At 32.0% G+C, this 27,692-nt stretch overlaps 1 protein-coding gene, 1 long non-coding RNA gene and 1 pseudogene across 2 annotated transcripts; 2 read left to right on the top strand and 1 right to left on the bottom strand.

Annotated features, from left to right (window-relative positions):
• The first annotated feature begins 845 nt into the window (after nucleotides 1–845).
• On the top strand, nucleotides 846–3,731 carry LOC142607983 (glucan endo-1,3-beta-glucosidase-like). The gene is made up of 2 exons (XM_075779675.1): nucleotides 846–982; nucleotides 2,580–3,731. Exons 1-2 carry the CDS (start codon nucleotides 892–894, stop codon nucleotides 3,524–3,526), a joined length of 1,038 nt encoding a protein of 345 aa, XP_075635790.1. The 5' UTR covers nucleotides 846–891; the 3' UTR covers nucleotides 3,527–3,731.
• A 13,278-nt stretch (nucleotides 3,732–17,009) lies between these two features.
• On the bottom strand, nucleotides 17,010–19,216 carry LOC142606619 (uncharacterized). Its single transcript, XR_012839132.1, has 3 exons — nucleotides 19,149–19,216; nucleotides 18,285–18,330; nucleotides 17,010–17,406 (listed from the first exon to the last, which is right to left on the bottom strand). It is a non-coding gene; the product is annotated as an uncharacterized LOC142606619 (long non-coding RNA).
• Nucleotides 19,217–23,100: 3,884 nt separating this feature from the next.
• Nucleotides 23,101–25,675, top strand: LOC142606534 (glucan endo-1,3-beta-glucosidase-like; annotated as a pseudogene).
• The last annotated feature ends 2,017 nt before the right edge of the window (nucleotides 25,676–27,692 follow it).

Below are 27,692 nucleotides of genomic sequence, written 5' to 3'. Positions count from 1 at the left end.
TCATAGTTTTTTTTTTAATTTATTTAAGATACGATTACAATAGAATTTTGAATTTTCACTTATATTATCCACTTTTCTATAATAATAATAAATTAATAAAAAAAGGCCTATAACATCCACTTCATAATGATTATTCTTTATTATCAGATTAAGACATCAATTAATTCATAGGGTATATACGTAGAGATTGAACCCTGACTTTATTAACACCAATCTTCAAAAGAAGATACACACACATAGCAAAAATCACCATCAAAATTGTTATGGTGATTCTAGCAAGTTATAAGATTATTTGTAAATTCCAATTAGCTCAACTGGTAAAGTTTATAATGGTTGAATAAAAAATCTGAGGTTCAATCTCCGTTTACACCAAACACCAATTGGTGTCTTGATTTGATAATAAATAACTATTACCAAAAGCAAACGCTATAGATTGAAACTCTCTAATATATATACACACACATATATATATATATAAAAGATATTTATTGCATACTAAATCCCAATAATTAAGATTAAGGTTTGGTCGAATTTATAACACACAATTTTATAGAATTATTGATTTTTTTAATTACTACTAAGTTACAGAATAAATATAAGATATAATATTCAAATGTCAGAGTATTTCCTGAACCTCCTCATTATTCTTCCCCACCTCCTAGAATTATGTAACTACTGGGCAATAGATCGATTATAACTCATATAAAGACTCTGACTTTCTGAACTTCATAATTCTAACTTGGAATTATTCCAATGCAAGCACATGGGAGTACTTGACCGGTTGACCCTCTTTCCCTTTCCCTATATATAGTGGTATAAGTGGGAGTTCACAAGGCAGAGAGATATCCAAAGGGCAAGAAAATTTATTGTAGTTTTTGCTTCCTATCCCCAATGGCTTATTGCTTTGAGATTAATAATAAATTTTTTATACTTGCTATATTCATGCTTCTTGGGTTGTTCATATCCTCCCTAGAAAAAATAGGTATGTTTATTGGGCCTTTTTTTTTTTTTTTTTTAATCAGTGTACGTACACATTTATCATCATTTCATGTAGCTAAATATTAGGAGTATGCACGGGACGTATTTGCTTGGGTTTAAGATATTTTTCAACCTAAAATGGTCTTTTTGAGTTGAGAAATCTTTAGCCCGACCCAATGCAACCTGTATGCATGGATTGGATTGGGTTAAGTCGTCAAGTTGATACTAGTTTGTCAAGCTTAATATATCAACATACAAATCTTAGTTCCAAATTTTTAGAGTCAATTATAAATCCTCAACATATTAGTTAAAGTTGGTCATATGCATTCTTTTTAGGTTATTTTTTTTTCTATCCAAATCATACTCTCTGCTACTTCTTTAATTAACATGCCCTTTTTTAAAGGAAGATCCTCATATTTAGTAGTATATGTCCATGCATTTTCACTTATCAATCAAATATTTTCATTTAAGCTTTGCTCATTTTATGAATATATTGCTTCTTAATATGCATAGTTAGTCTTATGAAAGTGTTAGAAAATTTTCTCTTTGACCTAATAAGTATTCTAGGATCACATATCGCCTCGTATACAATGTTACACTCCATCCATTTTACTCTTATCCTATGATTCACACACTTTTCAATCTCTCAATCTTTATAAATTATTAATTCAAGATAATGAAAGCTTTCTCTCTTTAGTATCTCTTGGCCATTGAGTCTTACCACTATTTTTTTTTTTTTTTTTTACTTTTGCTAAATCTACATGTCACATCCTTGAGTCCTACAAAATCAAAAGTCTTTAGATTCTAGTGTGTCTTGCCAAATTTTTAACTTAGCATTAATTCTTCTAATTTCATTTACCAAAATAGAAATAAATCTTTCATTTAATTATTAAAGCTTATTATTAAAAAATAATTACGATTCACACAATTGAACATAATATTCTAATTTTATCAAAACTAAGTATCAAACTATCAAAATAAATCAAGCTAACATATTTAAAAATACATATATTATATTATTATTTAAACTATAAAGTATAAACTACGTAAGTTGGGTTTATGGTATAATTTGAAAAAACTTTGAGACGTACCTTACCCATTTAGTAACATGGTAGGATTTAGGTCAAACCGATGTTGGTCTTTAATTAGAATTTGTTTTATCTGTTTTAAGTATTTTAATAGGTTCGTGGTGTTTCTTTTGTTAACATGTCGGATTAGGATAAAATTGTATATATCAAGACAACTCAAGTTTTAATAATAATGAAGGCACAATTATTCATGTTCACGCACCCAACATATATTACATTTTGCCTGTTCTTAGGGAAAACCAATATATTAATTAGGTAAACATTATTGTAAAAAGAAACTACCCTCTTGAATTTTGAGTAGGTGAGAATAAGAAACTGCAATAAGTTCTTTAACTTGCCAAAATTTGGGCACCTCACCTTACTATTTAACTTTAAGCAGTCCAAACTTTATTAGATTTTAACCAAAATTCTAGCGGTGTAAATTATAAGAATTTTATCTTGTCTTTGAAAACTAAAAATATGAATTTTGTCCTATTGTTGAAATCTAAAAAATCTTGGTTCAATTTGATGCAGGTGCACAACCAATAGGTGTTTGCTATGGACAGATAGGAGACAATTTACCACCTGAACAGGAAGTTATAAATCTTTTCCGAACAAATGGCATTGGAAAAATGCGAATTTATGGTCCAAATCCGGCAATCTTGGAGGCCCTTAGAGGAACCAACATAGAACTGATCTTGGATGTCACTAATGATAAACTTGAAGCCCTTTCTGATGCTTCAACTGCAAATGATTGGGTCCAGCAAAATGTACTAAACTACCCAGATGTCACATATAGGTACATTGCTGTTGGGAATGAAATAAAGCCTAATGATGGAAGGGCTCAATATGTTGTACCAGCCATGCAGAACATTCACAATGCAATTGTCTCAGCCAATTTACAAGACCAGATTAAGGTTTCAACTTCAATAGATATGTCACTGTTGGGCAATTCATACCCTCCATCAGCAGGCTCATTTAGTGACAGTGCAAGTTCATACATGGCCTCAGTCGTTACCTTCCTAGCAAACAACGGGGCACCACTTCTTGCCAATGTGTACACATACTTTAGCTACATTGATAACTCACAAAGCATCAGTTTAGACTATGCCTTATTAAAATCACCAGGGGTTGTGGTACAAGATGGGGAATATGGATACCAAAATCTCTTTGATGCAACCTTGGATGCTCTCCATTCTGCCCTTGAGAAATCAGGTGGTTCCAATGTGAAGGTTGTTGTATCAGAGAGTGGTTGGCCATCTGAGGGTCATGCTGCTGCAACAATTGATAATGCTGCCGCTTACTACCAGGATTTGATCAATCATGTGAACAGTGGGACTCCAAAGAGGCCTGGACAAGCTATACAAACTTATTTGTTTGCTATGTTTGATGAAAACAAAAAAGGCCCTGAAGAAACTGAGCGACATTTTGGTCTCTTCCACCCTGATAAACAGCCAAAATACCAAATCAGATTCAATTAGAAGAGTAATTGTTTTTTTAGGTAAAATTTATACAGTTTTTGTTTGAAAATAATCTAGTCCCTTTGTTAACCCGGCAAGTATAACATGGGATTATTTGTGTTAGAATAAGTTGATGATGCCATATTTTTGTAGTATTTATAGCCTACTGGTGCTAATGCTATAAAATGTAATTCAAATTGTCTTAATAAACATGCTTATAAACTGTCTCTAGTTTCTTTATTTCAATTCCTTTTCATTTGTTTATTTATAGCCTACTGATCTCAAATTTTGTTTTACAGTAATTATACACAATTAATTTGTTTAGCATTAACAGAAAAGGACTTTCTAATCAAAAGTCGTGTAGCTCTACTGGTATCTCCTAATATTTCCAACAAAGATATCTTGGTTCAAATCCCCCCTATCTCAATTATGGAATTATCCAAGAAAAAAACAAAGTAAAATGGCCTTCTAAGGTTCAAGAAAATAGGTTGCAGAACCTTATATCAATATATCAGACACATACACATTCTTTATAAACCAATTTAGCTATAACATTACAGTAGACACGCCATGTTTACCTAATTGATAGCAGCTTTTGTAACTGACTCACTATGGTCTTCAAGGATACATAAACAGAATTATAGTGCTGGCTACTCTGTCAATATGATCTGTCCAAAATCTATAGGGGATGTCCTAGTATTAATATCTGATCTTGAACCCTTGTTAAGCCTCTTTTTAGTATTCATGGTTACAGATTGGATTATTTCTTTAAACCTAATGCTTTATTTGATCTTCCACTGTGGACGTCTCTATTTGTTCCCCGCTAAATAAACTTTTAAATTGAATTATCGGTAAACCACAATCGAAGCAATGATTAAAAGCTGGCCTTTGGGACATTCGATGAGAGAATAACATATTCTTTCCTTTGCATGAATAACAATGCTGGCTGCAATGGCCATAATCATGAAATACTTGCTCTAGGCCTCGTTACATATTTTTGGTGACTCACTTGTGCCCTATATTCTCCTGCAGTGGCAAGAAACACCCTAAAGAGAGTGAAATATATGTTCCTTAGCGAAGTCATATAACAGTGATATAATATCTTTCTTAATCTTTTACTATTATAAACATTGACACTAAATTTGTTATTTTTCATTTTAAAATGATTAAAACAATAATATCTAATTCTCTTGATTTGTTTCAAGTTTGTTATATCACTGTGAGTCATTGAATTATATATTATTACTTTTGAAACGCAGAACCAACATATTAGTTGGAATACTACAAACTTTAATTGGTTTTATAAATTGCTTGTTAGCTTAAAATTATTGTGTTCACTTTCTTCACCTTTTACACTCTTCCCCTTGATGAGTCGATCACATACAAAAAACTTATGATTTCATTCTATTAGAGAGTCCCAATTGTGTTGGAATTTAGATAATCTTTCATTTCAAGATTCCAGACTAAAATCTCATGTGTTGGATCTTATCTATTAAGAGGTGTTTGGACCCAAATGTAAGGGTGAGTGACAGAATTGTGGTTAAATGATTAAATTTATCATATCTCAATAATTTAAACTTTTGGGACAATTTGTAATTTAACATAGTATCAGAGCAGGAGATTTTGAGTTAGCATATATGAAAAACAAGCAACTTGGCTACAAAAAATATACAACTGAAAATTCGATTGTACCTCCTATCATCTAGGAAAACATACAAATTTACCTTTCTATAAAAATGACTCATTTTCTTCTACACCTTTTAATCTCGATCACTCTAATATTTATTAGCGTCTGATTTCAGTCCTTACAGGATCCTAGTATTTTATCATTTTTTTTATGATTAGTCACATTACACATGGATATATCTCTTAGAATATTAGTCTAAGCTCACTCATATTTATCAACATTTTTAGAAATGGTTCTGTTAGGTTCTAAACATTTATGTTTAAATATTTAGAATCATATTTGTATTGTGTTGGCAAATCGATAACAAAATATAACTAGACTATGTTTTTAGGCAATACTTAAAAGTGGTTGTTTCAAGGTTCAAGTCCAACTGATTGCATAAAAAGGGAGCGTGATTCTGCCTTGCTCAACTAATCAAGAAATAGGCTCAATCCATCGAAAATCGCAAGTCCAGTTTTTCTGCAGAGTTTTAAACAAGCCCAAGCCAACAAAAACTTTCAAGGTTTGACCTAAACTTCTCCACATATAAAATGGAAACCCTAGCCACGTTTTGAAGACTTTAGAGAAGACTTATGTGTTACTCTTTGTGATATTTAAGAAGTTTTGTACCTTCTAACTACACAAAAATCTACCGGAGCCAAAACTACAATCAAGTGTTGGTAGAACATAGTTGGTAGAAGGTCTACTAGAGAGCATCGTCCATCGACTAAATACCCCATTTCTGAGTATACTATGATTACTGAAGGGAGGGAGCCAGGAAGTTTTCAGGAAGTACAGTCTCATAAGGATAAGTAGAGTTGGTTAAAGGCTATGCATAAAGAGATGAATTCTTTGAATAGGAATAAGACTTATGACTTGGTGGAACTTCCTATAGGCAAGAAGGTTCTGAGAAACAAATGGGTGTTCAAGCTAAAGAAAGATGGTGACAAGTTTCTGAAATACAAAGCTCGATTGGTGGTTAAGGGTTTCAGCCAGAAACAAGGGATTGACTTTAATGAGATATTTTCTCCAGCAGTCAAGATGAGTTCCATTCGGGTAGTTCTGGGATTAGTATTTAGCTTGGTTCTTGAGCTTGAGCAAGTTGATGTGAAGACTGCTTTTCTTCATGATGATTTGAAAGAAGAAATCTACATGGATCAACCAGAGGGATTCAAAGTGAAAGGGAAGGAACACATGATTTGCAAGTTAAAGAAGAGTTTGTATGGTATGAAGCAAGCTCCAAGATAGTGTTACAAGAAGTTTGACCCATTCATGGTAGATCACAGGTACACAAAGACAAATGCAAATCATTGTGTGTATGTCAGAAAATTTTCCAATGGTAAACTTGTTATTCTTCTGCTATATATAGATGTTATGTTCATAGTAGGACAAGATGCAGGTGTGATTGGAAATTTGAAGGACTTGTTCAAGTCATTATATATGAAGGACTTGGGTCCCGCAAGACAAATTTTGGGTATGCAGATTCTTCGTGACAGGAAAGCTAAAAAGCTGTGGTTGTCACAAGAGAAGTATATTGAGCAGATTCTTGAAAAGTTCAATATGAAACATGCCAAGTCAGTTAGTACACCTCTTAGTTCTCATTTCAAGTTAAGAAAGAGATCTTGTTCTTCATCAAAGAAAGAGAAGGGAGACATAGTATCAATTATTTATTCCTCAGCAGTTGAGAGTTTAATGTATGCTATGGATTGCACATGACCAGATTTGCTCATGCAGTTGGTGTTGTCAGTAGGTTCACGATTAATCCTGGTAAAGATAACTGGTAAGTAGTGAAGTGGATCTTCAGGTATTTGAGAGGTAACTCTAAATTGTGCTTGACTTTTGGTGATTCTAAACCAGTTTTAGAGGGTCATGTAGTTGCAGATTGGGCAATTGACTTTGATGGTAGGAAATCTACATTGGGGTATTTATTTACTTTTGTAGAGAGAGTTGTATTATGGCAGTCAAGATTGCAGAAGTGTGTTGCCTTATCTACAACCGAAGCTGAGTACATTGCAACTAATGAAGCAAGTAAAGAGATGTTTTGGTTGAAACGGTTTCTCCAAGAATTGGGTTTGAAGCAAGATGTGTATGTAGTTGATTGTGATAGTCAGAGTGTTATAGACTTAAGCAAGAATTCTATGTACCATGCACGCTTGAAGCACGTTGAAGTGAGATACCATTGGTTGAGACTATTTGTTGAGCAACAATCTTTTGAATTAGAGAAGATTCATATAGATGAAAATCCTACTGACATGTTGACCAAGGTTGTGTCTAAATAAAAGTTAAAGCTTTTTGTCAAGTTGGCCGGCATGAATTCTAATTGAAGACTTGGGTTGAAGATCTCCTTTGTAGTGGGCTAGAGGGGGAGATTGTTAGGTGCAAAGCATCGTGTGGGTCCAACCCACATGCCTTGTCAAAGCTCATTTATGAGCTTGTTCCAAAAGTCTTCAAAGTAAGCTTTCTCATTTATTAAGAAATGACCAAAGCTTGGGAGAGGTCGGACTTCTCTTAATGAGAAGTGATGCAAGACGTGTTGGACATGTTGAAGAAAAAGGAAAAGAAGAAAAGAAAGAAGCAAAGGCCATTCGGCCAGAGAGTGTGAGAAGAAACACACACACACAGAGCTGAAACATTGTGAGTTCCACAGAGTGAGCAAGAAACACAGAGAGATATTCAGTCATTTTGAGATGCAGTTCGAATGAAGAGATAGAGAGAAATAAAGTGAGAGTGTGAGAGAGTGAAAAAGAAAAATGACACATTTTTCTTTGCTCAAGCTACACACAAGATAGATAAATTGACGGAGTTCTCTTGGAGTTTTTTAGTGCTACAACCATGGAGAGTTGGAGTGTTCAAAGGAAGATTTTGCTATTGGCTTTGTGGTGAGATTGTATTTACTCCTTGAGATTTATTTGTTATTTATCCAATTTATTATGGACTTAAGTCTAGCACAAACTTGAAAGTTATAATCTCTATTTTATAGTGGACATTTTTTGGAGCTGTTTTGTGGTTTTTCTCTTTACACCGGAGGGTTTGTCACGTAAGATTTGGTGTTCTTGTGTGGATGTGTTTATGTGGTTCTTGCTGAAATTTTTTTTGTTTTATAATATTGCTATTGTTTGGTGATTATATATTTTAATTCACATATAGATATTGAGGGGATCAAGGATTTTTTTCCCCAACATTTCCTGCCATGCTTGACGTCTCAAATAAGATCATTATTCGTAGTTGAGAATTGCTTAAAGATATATACTTTGACTAGGTGACTTTGAACAAATAATGGATTATGAGATACCGGGTCAGTCTTCTCAATTGATCTGGATTGTCAATCAAGCTTAGACCTAGCTAGCTAGACGCTACTCAAAATAGAACCCCACAAACCTGGACTATTTGATTCAGGTCATGCCCCCTTAAATTAATTATATAGGAGAGATTGCATCTTAAATTACCTACATTTTTTATAGGTGCATGCAAATAAATAAATGTAATAAAACTCTCTTTGTGTGTGCTATTCGTGTCTAGTTAAGTATCTTGAACTTTCTTTTTTTGTTTGCAACAATTGGTCAATATTGTTACATGTACATTGATTTCCATGGAGTGATTTGACGGAGTCATGTAAAGGTTTAGAACAATTGGCAAACTGTGAGTACAAACTTGTCTAGATATAGATTTCTAAGTCTATAAGTGTGATTAGACAATAGTCAATGTGTTACAAGTCAGAATACAAGAACATTCTAGCTACAGAAAGGAGAATTCAATTTCTAAAGAGTTTGACCGATCGAAATTTACAGACATGAAAATTCTGTAGAATTCTATTTCAGCCCAAACTCTACCTAAACGTGTTAGGGTTCAAGTGAAACACTTCTAGTATATAAAGGAAAACCCTAACTATGTTTTAAGATTTTTTTTAAGAGGTTAAGGATTATATTTGGAGGACCAGAATTATTTTTAAAATAATACTATATCCATAACATTTTCACAACATATCTTATGTGAGAAGCTATTTTTGGTAGGTAAAAAAATTTTGTTAGTATTAGACCTAAATCTATATATATATATATATATATATATATATATATATATATATATATATATATATATATATAGGTAAAGCTAAGAAAAAATCCAATTAGATTTCAAATTGGATTCTAATTGTAATCTAATTTTGCACCACATGTCCTGTCTATATATTTTTTTAATTTCTAAGTGAGTTAATATTGTGCAAAAGATGATTAGTCTAATATAAATAAACCTTTAAAAAACCAATAAAAAAGAGTCAACTCATGTGTATATCCCAAAAATAAGATAGAATAAAAATATAAAGAAGAAAGAAATAGTAAAAAACTCATGTATATATCTATTACTTAAACCAAGTATAATTTGAATTCATATATGTGTAATTTTGTTGTTTTTAATTGTACTGTACGTGCATTTACACAGATTATACAGTAGTTAGAATTAATAACAACTTACTACAACATTATTGCCTAAATGAGAAGCTGCAATTTATTGTGAAATTATTATGAAAATATTGAAAAAAATGAAGGATTATTACCACAATATATCACAGATCAACTTATATTCACTATCAAGTACGCATGACATTATGACTCTAAAAAAACTTGCAACGTATCAATATCAATATCACTTTCTTTCCTTTTTAAAAGAAAATACCAATTTCCCTTTAAAAAAAATAAATATCAATTTCCATTTTATAGTATTTTCTAAGAAAATTAGAACTCTTCAAACATGTTAGGTTCTAAGACTTCAGAAACTAAATATATTAAAACTTCATTTTGTATATGTTGACAAACTATGATCAAAACATTTAATTTAGGTTTAGACTTGCTCAAAGTTTGTTTTAATGTAAGTTTGGAATCGAGTAATTATAAGAAAATTATTGTTCAATTCTGCAAGGCTCGATTGATTGAAGAAAAGACTCGATCAAACGAGAATCGAGGATCAAAAATTTTTTGCAGAATTTTCAAACGCAACCCAAGCCCATATGACGTGTAGGGTTAAGTGTTTCACTCCTAGTATAAAAGGAAAAACCCTAGCTACGTTTTAGAAGTATTTGTAGTGTTGTGTGTTTGATTTTTTGTGAGATTTGAGAGGTATTTACCTTAGAATACACGCATAGTTCTACCAAGATCAAGAGTCACATCAAGAATTGGTAGGTGATTTAGTTGTTGCATAAAGAACATTCAAAGAAGATCCAAAACCTATGAGTGAAGTCTCAAAGTCACAAATAGGAGAACTCATGGTTACTACAGATCAAGGAAAGAAGTAGTCTGTGGATTTAGAGTTAACACATGGTCATGGTAGTAAGTTTTTTATACGAGATAGCATTAGGATCTTAGTGGTCTAAGTCTTATTGTACAAACTTCAATTCTTTCATAGCGGATCTGTTTTTACCTTAAGGATAACTAAATTAAATCCTCCCCAGGTTTTTTACCGGTTTAGTTTTCCTAGGTCATCAGATCTTTGTGTTCTTTACTTTCCGCAATATATCTATTTTACACATTTTTGTTTAACTTAGATTTGAATAACAAACTTGTTAATCAACTTGACTTAATATTAGGTTAAACATATTGTGTTAAGAGGTATGAAACCTAACAAAACATATTATTTTCTAACAAAGAGAACTCTTATCATGCCCCCTGACACATTTCTTTATATTCTTTTCCAAGGAAATAAGCAAATACTTGTCAATCCCCCCATCACATGGCCACGCTTGGTACAATAAATGTAGATTACGATAAGAATGTTAATCTTTATTACTGGGAATAAAATGTATTGTAATAGAATAACTAAACATATTCAGTGTGTTAGAGTTTCAGTCCTTATAATCTCAGGCTACTAATATAAAGGTTAGGCTCTTTTGTAGTGATACTCTGGTTATGTAATATATTATAAGCCTGTTTAAAAAACTCTATATATTACTTTCATATTCGTGTGTTCTAATAAATATTACTATTTCCTTTTAAAAAAAAACATATTCATTAGTTTAGTTGTGAGTTGTAATATTAGAATAAAACTTAAAATCTATTTTAAGAAATATTTCACTCATACAATTATATTTCCTAGAAAATTATATATTTTAAATTTAAGAGAGATGAGTTTTTTTTAATGATTTTTTATTTCCATAATTGTTGGGTAGATATGGAAAGTTTGTTTATTTGGAAATATAATAATATTAGAAATTACTACCCCTACTAAGTAATAGCTTTTACAACCCTTATAAAGAGGAATAGTTATCCCTCATTTTACAGAATTACTATTCCCTTTAATAAAAACATAACCAAACTATTGAATAGCTAAATCACATAAATAACTATAACATTAATATGCAAGCTTCCAACCTTTTTTTTTCGTGATATGTAAGATTCAACTAATGTCTAACTTTTGTATGGCGTTTGCTTAAGATGAATAATCTAAAGGAAATAATTTGTTTAAAGAGAGATGCTGCGTTCATAACATTTTTACAATATTTTCACAACAAATCACATGTGGTTAGTTGTTATTGGTTCAAATTTGAACCTAACACAAAAATTACTTTTTTGCCCCAACAATAACAACCAGTAACAACCTGCCACTTAGAATTTGTTGTGAAAATGTTGTGGACATATCATTTCTCTTTGTCTAAAACTTCCTTTAAAAAACTTAACATGATTATTTATTTCGAAAATCTATTCATTCGATTGCATATTCTTTATGCTATCAACATATATTGTCAAACTTTGTGCCAAATGAATGTTATTTCTTATATGATCTATCAACTTATCTTTATGGATAATTTTAGATTGCAAAATTTTGTATTTTAAAAAATTTATTAATGGCATACATGTCAAATTTTGTGACAAATGCATGTTATTTAATATATGATTCATCAACTTATCTTTACGGATGATTTTAGATTACAAATATTGCAATATAAACAATTTATTGATAACATAATTATTGATTTTTAATCTTTTGAAAAATTTACAAGCAAGAAGGATATAAGAAGAAAATGTAATCCAATCGTAAAATTGTCAAAATTCATATACAAATAAAAAATATATATTGAATGAAGTTGTATCTTTAGGCTAAAAAATTTGTAGCCAAATTTTGCCTTAATCTAAGTATATATTCAATGAAAGGTAACCAAATCCAAATTCTTGCAATTTTTTATCAAGGAACATGGATTTACCAATTACAGCCAAATTCCTCCTCTCAAAAAAAAAAAAAAAAACAATAGAAGAATAGTGTTTCTTTAGCCTCAGAGTACAATGATATGTGACCTTGCGATAGAAATTATTTTTAATGTGTTATGAAGTTTATGTTGGTGCAAACACAATAATAAATTGGATTGAAGTGTTTGTATCTAGCCCAATATTTAAATCAATACATATCAGTCCACTAATTACCACAATTAAAAAGAATAAAAAAAATCTCTCTCCTTTTCAATGTGAGATTAAATATTCCACTAACTTCTTGTCTTTCATATTAACTCTCACATTTTTATATTTATGTTGTCATATAAATCCATTTTAATTAATTAATATTAAAATGCTCCAACAGTTTATGAGCCTTAAATTTTTCCACCGTCCCTTAATAAATTGGATATTACTAACATTGAAAAATTGTAAATATTATTCAACTATTGTTTATATCTACTATTTTTTTAATTAACTTTAAATTATATTCTATATTCAAACCTTCCATTATAATCTTATTAAATTAAATATAATTAATTATTAATAATTTCCATAATTATCAAATTTCATTAACTATATATATGAAGAGGTATAGGGTGTAGATAGTAAAGCAAAGACATCTAGATTGAAAATCTGTTCTCAGTTCTCCTTTTCCACTATGGCTTTAAGTAAAAAACCTGTTATGGCTACGCTATTGCTACTATTGTTGATAACAAGCCAAGGAAAATCAAGTGCGGCTGATTGGTTGTTTATTTGTTTGTTATATGGTATGATATTCTTATTTGTATGGCATTCATAGTAAAGTAAGCATGCTTGATATTAGTACTACTTTTTAGATGGCTTAGAATACCAAGTTAATGTATAAAAATCAAGCCCTAGCTAGCTTGGAATAAGTGAAATGAACTGCTAGTTTTTTTTTTTTAATCGATGGATAGTAGGTTGCATTGTAATCTTTGTGATGTAACACATGATAAAAAAGGCAAAATTTGTTTATCAATGATCATTATAATTATGAAAATTAGTTGGCCACAAATTCACATAATTGAGGTAATCTACAAAACGAGCTCAGCTACTTAACAACTTTTAGAGTTCCTAAAATGACTCCTATATTTTAGTAATTTATTATTTAGTTATTAGGTACTCTTGAAGTCTGGTGCATTGATGTCAAAGTTCGTCCTCTTAGCAACCACATTCATGTTAAATTCTTCTTAGTAAAGTCATAATTAGTCTACTATAAATGTGAAAAGAAGGAATACCACGCCATCATATGTACATGCAAGTTAGATTTGAGCTTATTTATGGGAGTGAAATAAGTTATCTAATAGTATATCTACATGAAAAGTCTCGAAAAAATGCAAGTTTTGACGTGACACTCAAACAAGAAATAAAGAAAATGATGGTAGGACATGAAAAAGACGCACATTTAAACAAGAAGAAAAAGTTGATTATCAAAACAATACAGGATGTACAAGAAAAACACTAAAGAAGGGATAAAAAACCATGATTTGAGCAAGAACATAACATTCTTGCTCGGCTCAGCTAATATTATGTATCATAGAGATTAGTTTACAATGAAGTTGCCTTTCTTTCCTACCAACTCTCCACTTTCATCTCAAATATCTATTTAGGTTCTTGCCCTAGAAACTAAGCTGCATATTCCTTTTATACTCTAAGGAATATGCCTGAGTATAAAGAACAGGTGTCAAGTCATCATATTCTCTCTTTTAGATTTTTTCACAGTTGTGATATTATCTACTGACTAAGAGATAAGAACTGTGCCAATGTGGCACTGGGGCCAGTAGGTAGGTAGCTTTGCCACTATTTGGGAGACAAGTCTTGGTCATCACAAGGGACATTAGGAATACTGTGATTGGTACACGTGTCTCAGGGGTGACTCATTGTGCATTCAACCAATAAGGGATGTCCTAATAGCCTTCAACTCTGAAGGTCACTATGTCCCTTTTTTTATGATTGTTTAAGGACTGTGTCAGGTGTAAATCTCACTTCCTTCTTAAGGCAATCACACCTTTAGCACTAGTCAGGACAAAATCTTTTAGCCATTACCTACTCTCTCTTCCCTCATAGCTATTCCACAAGTATAGTCCAAATTCAACCACTTACACATTCTCCAATGCCTTAGTGGTGTAATATACATCATACTACAAGAATACCTAATAAATTTATTAAACATGCACCTAGCCGTTAATGTTTTAGTGCATAAAGACGTGCCTTTTCTTTTCTATTAATTTATTAAATGAATATGCTCTATCTTAATTTGGAAGATGGTCATTATATTCTTTTCAGTCTGAATAGTATGCTGAAAAAAAAAAAGTGCAAATAGGATTTAATTGTTACATATGCGTATTTTTAATATGTTAACCGTTTAAAACAAAAATACTTTGAAAAATACATGTTTTATATGATTAAACACACTAAATACATATTAAAAATTTCTCATATCCTTAGTGAGAAATCATTGTAGCATCTTCTCCTTCCCTCTCCCATTGGCATACCTTGAGAGGAGATTTGTACCCAAACACAACTCACGCATTTCCAGAGTGTAAAGAGTGTTTTGGAGATTGGGAAGTTTTGGGGATTTGCCAAAAGAAGTCGGTGAGGCTTGGCAGATGCAATTGGGCGTATTGCGGGATCCGGAAAGCTAAAGAAGACATGACTCCGTGAAGTCCGTTGATAGCAGGAGCTTGGAGAGCTCAATTACATTAGGTAGACTAGGCTTGGAGTGTCTTTTGTTATTCGTGTACTCCAACTTTATTCTCTAGTGGATTGATTACCGCTTAGAGGGCGGCGGAGAGGTTTTTCGCTGAATTCTTCGGTTTCCTCTTCGATAACACATTGGAATGTTATCTTGTGTTTGCATCTCTTTTTTCTACTCTTTTAGCTTGCTTTTTACTGCTATGTTTTGTTGAATATGGCTTAGAGTAGTTGTATTATTTATTTACTCGCATTTACTTTATTCCGTACTTAGTTTAAGTTAGAGTAAAATCAACTGAGCCGTAATTTTTTTTATTTTGGGGTCTAAACAGCTTTTGTGTTTTTAACACAAATCTGAACTTTCAATAAACATTGACTCTAAATTTGTTATTTTTCATTTTAAGATGATTAAAACAATAATATTTAATTCTTTTGAGTTATTTCAAGTTTGTTATATCACTGTGAGTTGTTGAATGATATATTATTAATTTTGAAACCCAGAACCAACATATTAGTTGGAAAACTACAAACTTTAATTGGTTTTAAAAATTGCTAGTTTGCTTAAAATTATTGTGTTCACTTTCTTCTGGTGTAATTGATACCGCACCGGTACATATACCGGTATCAAAACACCAACATTTTGTACCGGTTTAAATACCGGTCATGTACTGGCCATACATGCCGATTTCGGGCAATACTGACCGGTAAAAAAAAAAAATTAGTTTTGTAATTTTTGAATATTTGTAAAGGCAGAATGATAACTTATTTGCATTAACTTATTAGTATTATTTGTTTTCTTAGTATGCAATGAACAATTAAGCTTTCTATTTTTTATATTGTGTTTTTTTTTTCTTTTAATTGATACTAAAGTATAAAACCATAAATAATTTTTTCTAAATTGAGGTAATGTTTTATTGTAAATTTTTATATTCATTATAATATATATTTATAAATATAAAAAATAACGGTAAATACGAAACGGTACAGTGGTATTGACCAGTACCGAAATATATTGTTCCACTGCTCAAACCGATATAGCCTCCGGTACGAGATTGACTCCCTTGCTTTCTTCACCTTCTACACCCTTCCCCTTGATGAGTCGATAACCTACAACAAACTTGTGATTTCATTCTATTAGAGAGTCCCAATTGTGTTGGAATTTAGATAATCTTTCATTTCAAGATTACATACTAAAATTTCATGTATTGGACCTTACCTATTAAAAGGAGTTTGGACCCAAATGTTAGGGTGAGTGATAAAATTGTGGTTAAATGATTAAATTTATCATATCTCAATAGTTTAAACTTTTAGAACAATTAGTAATTTAATATAGTATCAGAGCAGGAAATCTTGAGTTAGCATATGTGAAAAATTAGAAACTTGGCTACAAACTATATACAACAGAAAATTTGATTGTATCTCCTATTATCTAGAACCTTTCTATAAAAATAACTCATTTTCTTCTACACCTTTTAATCTCGCTCACTCTAATATTTATTAGGGTCTGATTTCAGTCCTTATTGAGGCATGATCCTAGTATTTTATCATTTTTTATGATTACTCATAATACACATGCATATATCTCTTAGAATATTAGTCTAAACTCACTCATATTTATCAACATTTTCAAAAATGGTTCAAACACAATATTCTGGTACCATTAAAATCTTTTGATTTGAAAATTTTCAAGAATACAATGACAAAACATTCATCACTTTCTTGAAGAAAAAATTTCCTCACCACTCTTTTCCATATACCTTTCAACAGAATGATCATGTGGATCTGCGCAAACATCATCACAATCTATACAATCCACACCCTTAAAAGTTTGTGGACTAAATTATATGCTCAAACCACAAGGGATAAATTATATGATTCCCTCAAAATCTAATATTAGTCAAGCTTAGCAACAAACATGTACAAAAAGATAAGTAGAATATATATCATTCATGTTACCCCACATAACTTCCAGCTCTCCTTTTTAAAAGAAAGCATATGATAATTACTAAAGAAGCATACTAGTACTTTTGCTTGCTTGCTAGCTAGCTAAGTCGTCTATATATAGCAGCAATTTTGAGACTAGATGGGATCGTTTGTCTCTTGTTTCCTTGACTTCTTGGCCAACAATGCATTATATTCCTCTCTCATGCCATTATATTTCTCGCACAACTTCTTGAAAGCTTCCTTTTGGTCCTGATTTGGAGCTTTCTTCTTTTTATTTTCCAGAAGATGCTTAGTTTCTTCAATTTGTTTCTTGAGCTCTTCAATCTTTGCACTTTTCTCCTCAAGCTGCTTACGTAGCACCTCCAAGTCCGGTGTTTTCGTAGCTAAAATTGTAAGGTTTTGTCATATAATTCATGTTAACAATTAATGTGAAAAACAAAACTATCTTGAAGTCCAGATTTTATTTGATCAGAACTTATATGTGTGTGTGTGTGTGTACTTTGCTATCAAGGATTAAAGGTACCAATCCCCTCTTGGGATTTCTGAATTTCTGTGTCCCAATTGATGGTGTTTGACATCCTACTCTAAAAACCTATTTAACCCGTTTTTACAATAAATGTAGGGCTCAGCCTGCCATGTTAAGAAGAAATGAACCACTTCAAATAAAAATGTTTAAGATATTTGCCTCAAAAAAAAAAAATGTTTAAGATATTACTCCCCCTCCCTATAAAACAATCTCCATTTTACCTCTAAATAATAGTCCATTGCCAAAAACAGGAATTAAATTTTTTTCAATTTTATATATTTATTACAATAAAGTATGGGCGATTATATACTTTTCAATATAAAAGTAGAAGATAATATTAGGAAATTAGTATATTGAGATATATAGATGGGACTTTTTTTATACAAGTTACAACTTAAAACTTGTATTTTTTTTAAAGCGAAATTATTATTTAGGAAGAAGCATGTATTTTGTAGGTACTAAATATTCTTTCACTTTCTTTTATACTATTATTCCATTAATATATTCACAATTGATGCAAAAATGTACAAATTTAAAAATTGAAAAAAATTTCTATTTTTGTGTTAACACGACATCGAAATCTCAGGCAAGAAGTAGCTATTGCTATTCAAGACTAATAATTTAAGGACATCTTTGTTTTTGTCCATTCTAAAAACACAAAGGGATTATTCAGCAAAAAAACACAAAGGGATTACACATCAAAATTGGAATAGGGAGCAAAGAAGAATATAGTACCTGCGAAATTTTTTGAACTGCCACCTTCCATAACTTTCACGAATTTCTATAAAAAAAAATAAAAAGAGTTAAAGACTCAAAGATCTCAGAAAGTATACCATAACAAAATAAATGTACTAAAAGTTCATTGAAAGAAACTTAAAATCATTAATAAAAATATAAACCTTAAAAAATTGACAATGGGTTAGTTTATTTTCTTCCCCGATTCATAATATACTAATGTATTGGATGTGAAATATGCATGAGCCTATTCATAATCATAACATGATAAATTAAAATTTTCAGTTTTAAAATAAAAATGCTTACTATATTTTGGGGAATGTGAATTTTGCAGTCTAGGCTGAAAATTTGTGTTTTATACCCAAATCAATGATGTGTCCAAGGAAAAAAAAAAAAATATATATATATATATATATATATATGAAAATTAAAAAAATTGGCCCATTTAATGATATGGTTCCGTATGTCTCCAACATGTCAAACTAGAAATCTTTGGTTAGACATATTTCTAGCATGTTAATTCTGAAAATTATGGGATAAAATTCCTCCCATTTGATAATTCATAATAACATAAAACTTACTAAAATCTTGTTTTTTTAAGGAAAAGCAAAATAAAATAAAATGAGACAAAAAGATAAACAGTGTTGCAACTTAATTGAAATTTTTAGTAATATGTGTAACCGAACTCTTTTTTTTTTTTTTTTTTATATAGCAAATCTTCTTCAGATTTTTTTTTTTTATTAAATTTTTATGGGATCCAAGGAAGAGAACTTTCAGACAATAAAAATACTCAAAAATTGTAAAAATCTTTCTGAAATGAATTAAACTGTAAAATATCATCAACAGTAATACTAGATAACAGACCTTACGTTTTTTTATTCTCCACCAAGCACTGCTTGCCCCTAATCCTCTCTCTCTCTCTCTCTCTCTCTGTGTGGTGCCCCTGCACGATTTATATATGAATTTGAGCTGAATGATGAATGGACTAGTGGGAATGGTACATGACCTATAGCTACGCTAGCTAAGAAAGACAAAATCCATGATGTATTGATGTAGGGCAACTTTCCTCAGATGGATAAAAGATTTCCACTGTAAATCTTAGTACATAGAGCTTTGCTAGCCATTGATGTAAAACTCTCTCACACACACCATGCCTTCCTTTACCGTCCATTAGTGGGAATCAGAATATTTGTGCATGTTTAGGACCCACATGCATATAAAAATGATTCAACCTTAGCTCATACTGAGTACTTCTGTTACATCTAGGGAAAGAAAGACCATAATTTTTGTTGTCTTCTTGTTAGGGTCCTTAGAAAGGGCCATATAATTTAATAATTTAGATACCTTTGCATGGGTCTGGGCCTATAGAATGAGCAATTTGTAGACTTCAAAGCTATTGAGAATTGGACTTCTTGAATCAAAGACCAAAAGAATATATGGACTACTTCCTAGCATTGGCCCTTAACCAAATATGGTATATGCTACCTATGACAATGGACCATACCATGACTTATCAAATACCCACTTTTCTCTTTTTGCTAAAGCTGATACCCCCTAGTGCAATTTGGATTGAAACCACTTCTTGGAAAGAGTCATAATCAGAAAATGGCTCAGATGCCACTAGTGCATTTCTGTCTTCAGAGTTGGTGCTCAATGGGTTAGGTCAGATTGCATTTGTAGGAATGGGTTCACTAATTGGAATTCTTTTTTTTTTTAATATAGGTTTAATAATTGGAAATTTTGTTAGAAAAAAGACGGTGTATTCATGTGGACCTTATATTTTTTTCTGAATAACATTATGAATGTCTTGTGGACCGTATACCTTTCATTCAAACAATTAAATTTAGCGAAATAATGTGGATTCCAGTTAGCTCAACTAGTAAAGTCTCAGATGGTTGAATAAGAGATCTAGGGTTCAATCCCCGCTTATACCAAAAACTAATTAGTATCTTAATCTGATGATAAATAACATCATTAAGAGCGGACACCATAAGTTGAAACTCTCTAAAAAAAATTTAGCAAAATAATTAGAATTCTAAATTACATAAGAAGACTCAATTAATTTTATTTTACAATAATCAATGATCTATAAGATGGCACTCTATCAATTAAGGGATCCTATCCATTTTTAGATCAGATCAGATAAATGATCTACAGTCATTTTTCTCATTTAAACTTTCAAGATTCATTAATTAGTGCAATAAGAACAGGTCTTTAATTGGTTTGGTCTGGTTAACTTTTCAAGGAATTGGTTGAATGACTTGAATCATTTGTGTTCCAAACCTTGGAAAAATATGGTCTTGTTCCATGGTCAAAGACGACTAAAGGACCTTCTGAAAATACTCATCAATCATGGCATGAGTCTAGGAATGAGTCTAGCCAACACGACATTCAATAATTTAAAATAAGAATAATGCTAGAAATACAAACTATTTTATAAAAAAATTTACAAACTGCTAATGTAATAAGTGATTATTAGTTAAATGAATAAATGATATTAATGGTGAGTCTAGACGAAAACTAATAAGAGGTGGGTCATATCAACATTTTATAAAAATGTTGTAAAATAGTTCATGACGGTAGCATTACTCTTAAAATAATTCCTAAAATTTTCTCTTTTTTTCCTTTCTTTCTATCAATTAAAGTTTCCTAGTAGGTTCTCAACTAATAGATTCTTAGTTATTAACTATTGTAGAAAATTAGCAAGTACGTTTTTTATTTAGACACCTGAATTAAAATTACAGTTAGATTGATTTTACTCTTACTTAATCAAAGTGCGGAACAAGAGTAAATGTGCACAATAAACCGATAACTACTCTAATGTATAAACATGAACAAAAAACAATAAATGTATAGCACAAGAGTAAGGGAAGAAGGATGCAAACACAAGATAACACCAAGACGTGTTATTGAAGAGGAAACCGAAGAACTCGGCGAAAAACCTCTCTGCCGCCCTTCAAGCGATAAATCGATCCACTAGAGAATAAAGTTGGAGTAAACGAATAACAAAAGACCCTTCAAGCCTAGGTTACCTAATGTACTTGAGCCCTCCAAGCTCCTGCAACCAACGGACTTCTCGGAGTCATGTCTTCTCTAACTTCCTGAATCCCACAATACTCCCGATCGCATCTGCCAAGCCTCTCTGGCTTCCTTTGGAAAATCCCCAAAACTTCCCAAGCTCCAAAACACTCTCTACACTCTGAATAGGTTTGGTTGTATTTGGGTACAAATATCCTCTCAAGGTATGATAATGGGAAAGAGAAGGAGAAGAGGCTACAATGATTTCTCACTAAGAATGAGTAGCTCTCTCTCTCTAAAAGATGGGTGTGTGTGTTGTAAAAAATCTATCTAAGGTTTTTCTCTCTAAATGGCCTCTTATACTTTTGTGGGTAATGAGGGTATATATAATATGGGTAAAGGGTAAGAAAGTCACACTTTCCTCCAAGCAGAATGTTTTGCGAGTATTTCGCGAGAAGGCCTTACTCATGAGACACTCACGAAATTGACAGCCTGGTACAACTCTTCAGCTTCCAGCATGTGCTTCTCATGTGGCACTTTCACAGGTAGGCTTGTCGCAATCTTCTCACGGAATCGACTTGTTCCTCTAATACATGCTCAATTCTTCACAAGTTTAATACTAAACCCAATACAATAAAATCCCACAAAATACAAAGAATAAAATTAAAGCAATTACAATATTTTTTGTCATGGAATAAAGTCAACATAAAACTTAGTTGTAAATCACAACTTTTTAATCTCCCCCTTTGGCTATTCCGTGACAAAACATCCTATAACAGACTCTAAACTTAAACGTGAGTTTGGAAATAATGACAAAACTCACTCACACCTAAATCTAAAACATGTGATAAACTTGGAACATATATACTTGTAACCTAAAACACTTGCACAAAACACATTATACCCTCAAGGTAAATCAAGTGATAAAATGACAAGTATAATGTAATAAGTAAAAATGCGATCAAGTAAACATAATGTGAAACATATGAGCAACTTGATCATACAAGACAGTCATATGGAAATAGCTACAATAATCATATAGCAAAGCAAATGATCATCCGAACATGCAACTAATAAAGCACAATAGCATAAGGATGTATGTATGTCACACAAACATGATGCAATGAGAGCAACAAAGCATAGATACTAAACATAACTCAAAGCACCATAAAGTAACGAGAAAACAAGCATAAGGTAAAACAAAGCAAAAACAAAGCTTTCTCATAAAAAATGTCTTCTCCCCCTTAGTATATGCATCTCCCCTATGACTTTCTCCCCCTACGAATGTGCACGAGGTAAAATTTCTCTCTCTAAGAATGTACACATGAGTCATATAAAAATGACAATACACACCGATATACTCTCTAGTATACTCTCTCCCTTTTTGTCACGAATAGACAAATGAATCAAGAGGAAGAAGGGAAAGAAAATGAGATATGAACAAGGGTAAAAAATGATGCATGAGGGGTGCAAGATGAATGAGAAAATAAAGTTCAAACAAAAGATAAAACATCTTAAAGACACTATGCTACATAGCGTAAAGTAAACATCACATACTAAGGATGATGAAACATGATATAGACCTAGGCATGACATAGACACAAGAACATGTTACATGTGCTAAAAATGTCTAAAAAAAAACTTAACTAGCATGAATAAATACAAAACATGTCAAGTGTTAGAGTGTGTGCAATAAATGTGCATCTAGTGTGCATTTCAGATGCATGAGCAAGCACTCATGGGGCAAAATATGTAAAACACACAACCAATGATCAAAACATGATAAATATGCATAATCATGGTAATCCCCAAAAACTGGTACTCATCGGAGTCCAAAATAGCTAAAAAATATCATTTGGGCATTTTATAAAACACTTAAAGTGCACACACTACAAGAGAGTGGTCATATTCCATGACAGTAGGGATCAAGGATCAACTCTAGGTAAAGATACCTAAAAACAAGAGCTAACCTGCTCTAATACCAAATGAGAGTTTGTTTAGAACCCTTTAAACTAGATTGTTTAACCTAATATATTAACCAGGTGATTACTTAGATTAATTTTTAGATCTAGGCTAAACACAAATGAATTATATCATGTAAAGATGCGGAAAAGTAAATAACACCTCAATATGATTACCCAGGAAAACCAATGAAACTAACCTGTTTCAAGATAAAAAACTGGGAAGGATTTGACCTAATTATCCTCAAGGTAAACCAAATCCCCTATAAGAAAATTGAAGTTTTTACAAAAGATTTAACCCTAAATTTAATGCTACCTCCAGTAGTAACTTACTGACACAACCACGGGCAAGCTCTGAATCCACGGACTCCTTCTCTTTTTTGGATTAACAGCAACACAAGCACACCATTGCTTGTGACTTCGAGACTCCACTCAAAGGTTTCAGATCACCATCAATAGTTGATCTTGAATGCAGCAACTAACTCTACCAATCCTTGATTGTAGTTTAAGCTCCGGAAAAATCTTGTGTAGTTAGAAAGTACAGAACCTCTCAAATCTCACAAAGAGTAACACACAAGTCTTCCAAAAGTCTCCAAAACATAGCTAAGGTTTTCTTTTTATATGCGGAGAAGTTTTAAGTGAAACTCTAAATGTTTTTGTTGTGATTGGACTGAAATAACCTTCTGCAAAAAACCCAATCTTCGATTTTCAATTGGTCGAGTCTATTTTTTGATCGGTCAAGAAAGGCAGAACTTGACTTCTTCTTTTTTGCAATCAACTGGAGTTTAAATCTTGAAACATACTTATTTAAGCACACTCTAAACACTTAAACTAGACTTGTTTTGCTCTCGGTTTGCCAACACAATGCAACCATGATTCTAAACATTTAATCTAAATCCTTAGAACCTAAAAGAATAATTTGAAAAACCTTTGACTCGTACCTTACCCATTTAGTAACCTGGTAGGGTTTAGAGTTTAGGTCAAACCAATGTTGGTCTTTAATTAGAATTTCTTTTTTTTTTTTATCTGTTTTAAGTATTTTAATAGGTTCATGGAGTTTCTTTTGTGAACATGTTGGATTAGGATGAGATTGTATATATCAAGACAACTCAAGTTTTAATAATAATAAAGGCACAATTACCCATATTCACGTACCCAACACATATTACATTTTGCCTGCTCTTAGGGAAAACCAATATATTAATTAGGTAAACATTATTGTAGAAAGAAACTACCCTCTTGACTTTTGAATAGGTGAGAATAAAAAACTGCAATAAGTTCTTTAACTTGCCCAAATTTGGGCACCTCACCTTACTATTTAACTTTAAACATTCCAAACTTTATTAGATTTTAACCAAAATACAAGCACTGTAAATTATATGAATGTTATCTTGTCTTTGAAAACTAAAAATATCAATTTTGTCTTGTTGTTGAAAACTAAAAAATCTTGGTTCAATTTGATGCAAGTGAACAACCCATAGGTGTTTGCTATGGACAGATAGGAGACAATTTACCACCTGAACAAGAAGTTGTAAATCTTTTTCGAACAAATGGCATTGGAAAAATGAGAATTTATGGTCCAAATCCAGCAATCTTGGAGGCCCTTAGAGGATCCAACATAGAATTGATCTTGGATGTCACTAATGATAAACTTCAAGCCCTTTCTGATGCTGCAACCGCAAATGATTGGGCCCGGCAAAATGTACTGAACTACCCAGATGTCACATATAAGTACTTTGCTGTCGGGAATGAAATAAAGCCTAATGATGGAAGGGCCCATTATGTTGTACCAGCCATGCAGAACATTCAAATGCAATTGTCTCAGCCAATTTACAAGACCAAATTAAGATTTCAACATCAATAGATATGTCACTGTTGGGCAATGCATACCCTCCATCAGCAGGCTCATTCAGTGACAGTGCAAGTTCATACATGGCCTCAGTCATTTCCTTCCTAGCAAACAATGGGGCACCACTTTTTGCGAATGTGTACCCATACTTTAGCTACATTGATTAGACACAAAGCATCAGTTTAGACTATGCCTTATTAAAATCACCAGGGGTTGTGGTACAAGATGGTGAGTATGGATACCAAAATCTCTTTGATGCAATCTTGGATGCTCTCTATTCTGCCCCTAAGAAATCAGGTGGTTCCAATGTGAAGGTAGTTGTATCAGAGAGCGGTTGGCCATCTGAGGGTCATGCTGCTGCAACAATTGATAATGCTACCACTTACTACCAGAATTTGATCAATCATGTGAACAGTGGGACTCCAAAGAGGCCTGGACAAGCTATACAAACTTATTTGTTTGCTATGTTTGATGAAAACAAAAAAGGCCCTGAAGAAACTAAGCGACACTTTGGTCTCTTCCACCCTGATAAACAGCCAAAAAACCAAATCAGATTCAATTAGAAGAGTAATTTTATTTTTTGGGTAAAATTTATACAATTTTTGGGTGGAAATAATCCTGTCCCTTTACAACCCTAGCAAGTATAACAAGGGATTATTTGTGTTAGAATAAGTTGATGATGCCATATTTTGGTATTATATATAGCCTATTAGTGCTAATGCTACAAAATGTAATTCAATTGTCTTAATTAACATGCTTATAAACTGTCTCTAGTTTCTTTATTTCAATTCCTTTTCACTTGTTTCTTCATATCAAATAGCTACATGCACTGTCATATTACATACCATTGGTCTCAAATTTTGTTTTACAGTAATTATATACAATTAATTTATTTAGCATTAACAGAAAATGACCTTCTAATCAAAAGTCTTGTAGCCCTACTAGTACCTATTAGTATTTCCAACGGAGACATCTAGGTTCAAATCCCCCTCCCCCAATTATGGAATTATCCAAAAACAAAAAGAGTAAATGGCCTTCTAAGGTTCAAGAAAATAGGTTGCAGAACCTTATATCAATATATCAGACACATACACATTCCTTCTAAACCAATTTAGTTACAACATTACAGTTGACACGCCATGTTTACCTAATTGATAGCAGCTTTTGTCACGGACTCACTGTGGTCTTCAAGGATACATAAACAGAATTATACTACTGGCTACTCTGTCAATATGGTCTGTCCAAAATCTATAGGGGATGTCCTAGTATTAATATCTGATCTTGAACCCTTGTTAAGCCTCTTTTCAATATTCATGGTTACAGATTGGATTATTTCTTTAAACCTAATGCTTTCTTTGATCTTCCACTGTGGACGTCTCTAATTTGTTCACCGCTAAATAAACTTTTAAATTGAATTATCAGTAAACCACAATCGAAGCAATGATTAATAGCTCGCCTTTGTGACATTCGATGAGAGAATAACATATTCTTTCCTTTGCATGGATAATGAGGGAATAAAGATCCATTTCCCCTACATAGTTTTTGGTTATGCAAATAACAATGCTGGCTGCAATGGCCATGCATAATCACGAAATACTTGCTCTAGGCCTCGTTACATATTTTTGGTGACTCATATGAGCTCTATATTCTCTTAATGCCTTAGCAGAATAGGGGTCTTCACTTCAGTCATAATCAATTGGTTATAGGCCATTTTCCCCTTTTTTTGCTGAATATATACTTACATACATATATGTATATATTTATTTATTTTGCTTAAATGTATAATCAATCTCATTGCAATTCATTTAAAAGTAATGACTTTTAAACAAATGAATAATTGCCATAAAGATTACATTTATATATTCATAGCCTTTATATTTAGAAAGACTTTTACTTAAATTTAGTTGTACCTAAGTGGATTGAAATGCTACATTAATGTGACTCAACAAAAGCGCAGCAACTATATATGTTATGCTTAAGATTTTAAATATTATGAGTTTGAGACTTTTTTTTTTAATAAATTTGGATTTAGATTAGGTTCTTTCAACCCAAATATGTCTTTTCCTATTATGTAAGTACACAAAAATAGATCAAGTGGACCATAATATTGAACCAAAGTGATCTGACTGGAACAAATGGATAGAATATGACCAAATGGACCATATAGGAACAAGATAGACCGAATAGGACCAAATAGACTGATATGGACATAATGGACTGAATGAGACCAAATAAAACTGAATATGACCGAAGTAGACTAAATAAGACTAATGTAGACTGAATGGACTGAATAGAACTGAGGTGGACAAAATGGACGGACTTAGACCAAAATGGACCGAATAGGACCAAAGTGGACCAAATAGGACTAAGTAGATCGAGGTGGACAGAATAGACCAAATAGAACCAAATTGGACCAAATATAAAACCTAAGCGAACCAAATAGAGACAATGTGGACTGAATGGACCAAATAGAAATTTAGTGGACTGAACAAACTAAATAGGACCGAATATGACCAAATTGGACCAAAGAGGACAAAATGGATTGAATAGAACCAATGTGGATTGAATAAGACTATTGAA

Source organism: Castanea sativa, chromosome 8, assembly GCF_040712315.1.
Source record: "Castanea sativa cultivar Marrone di Chiusa Pesio chromosome 8, ASM4071231v1".
In the NCBI taxonomy this organism is placed as follows: domain Eukaryota; kingdom Viridiplantae; phylum Streptophyta; class Magnoliopsida; order Fagales; family Fagaceae; genus Castanea; species Castanea sativa.
The sequence above is the reverse complement of the archived record's forward strand: the minus strand, read 5'-3'. Positions and strand labels throughout refer to the sequence as shown.

Excerpts from the sequence above, each read along its gene's own strand:
- LOC142607983 (XM_075779675.1), top strand. The coding sequence starts at position 892 with ATGGCTTATTGCTTTGAGATTAATAATAAATTTTTTATACTTGCTATA. Across the intron at positions 983-2,579 it reads ATCCTCCCTAGAAAAAATAG|GTGCACAACCAATAGGTGTT; the intron begins GTATGTTTATTG and ends AATTTGATGCAG.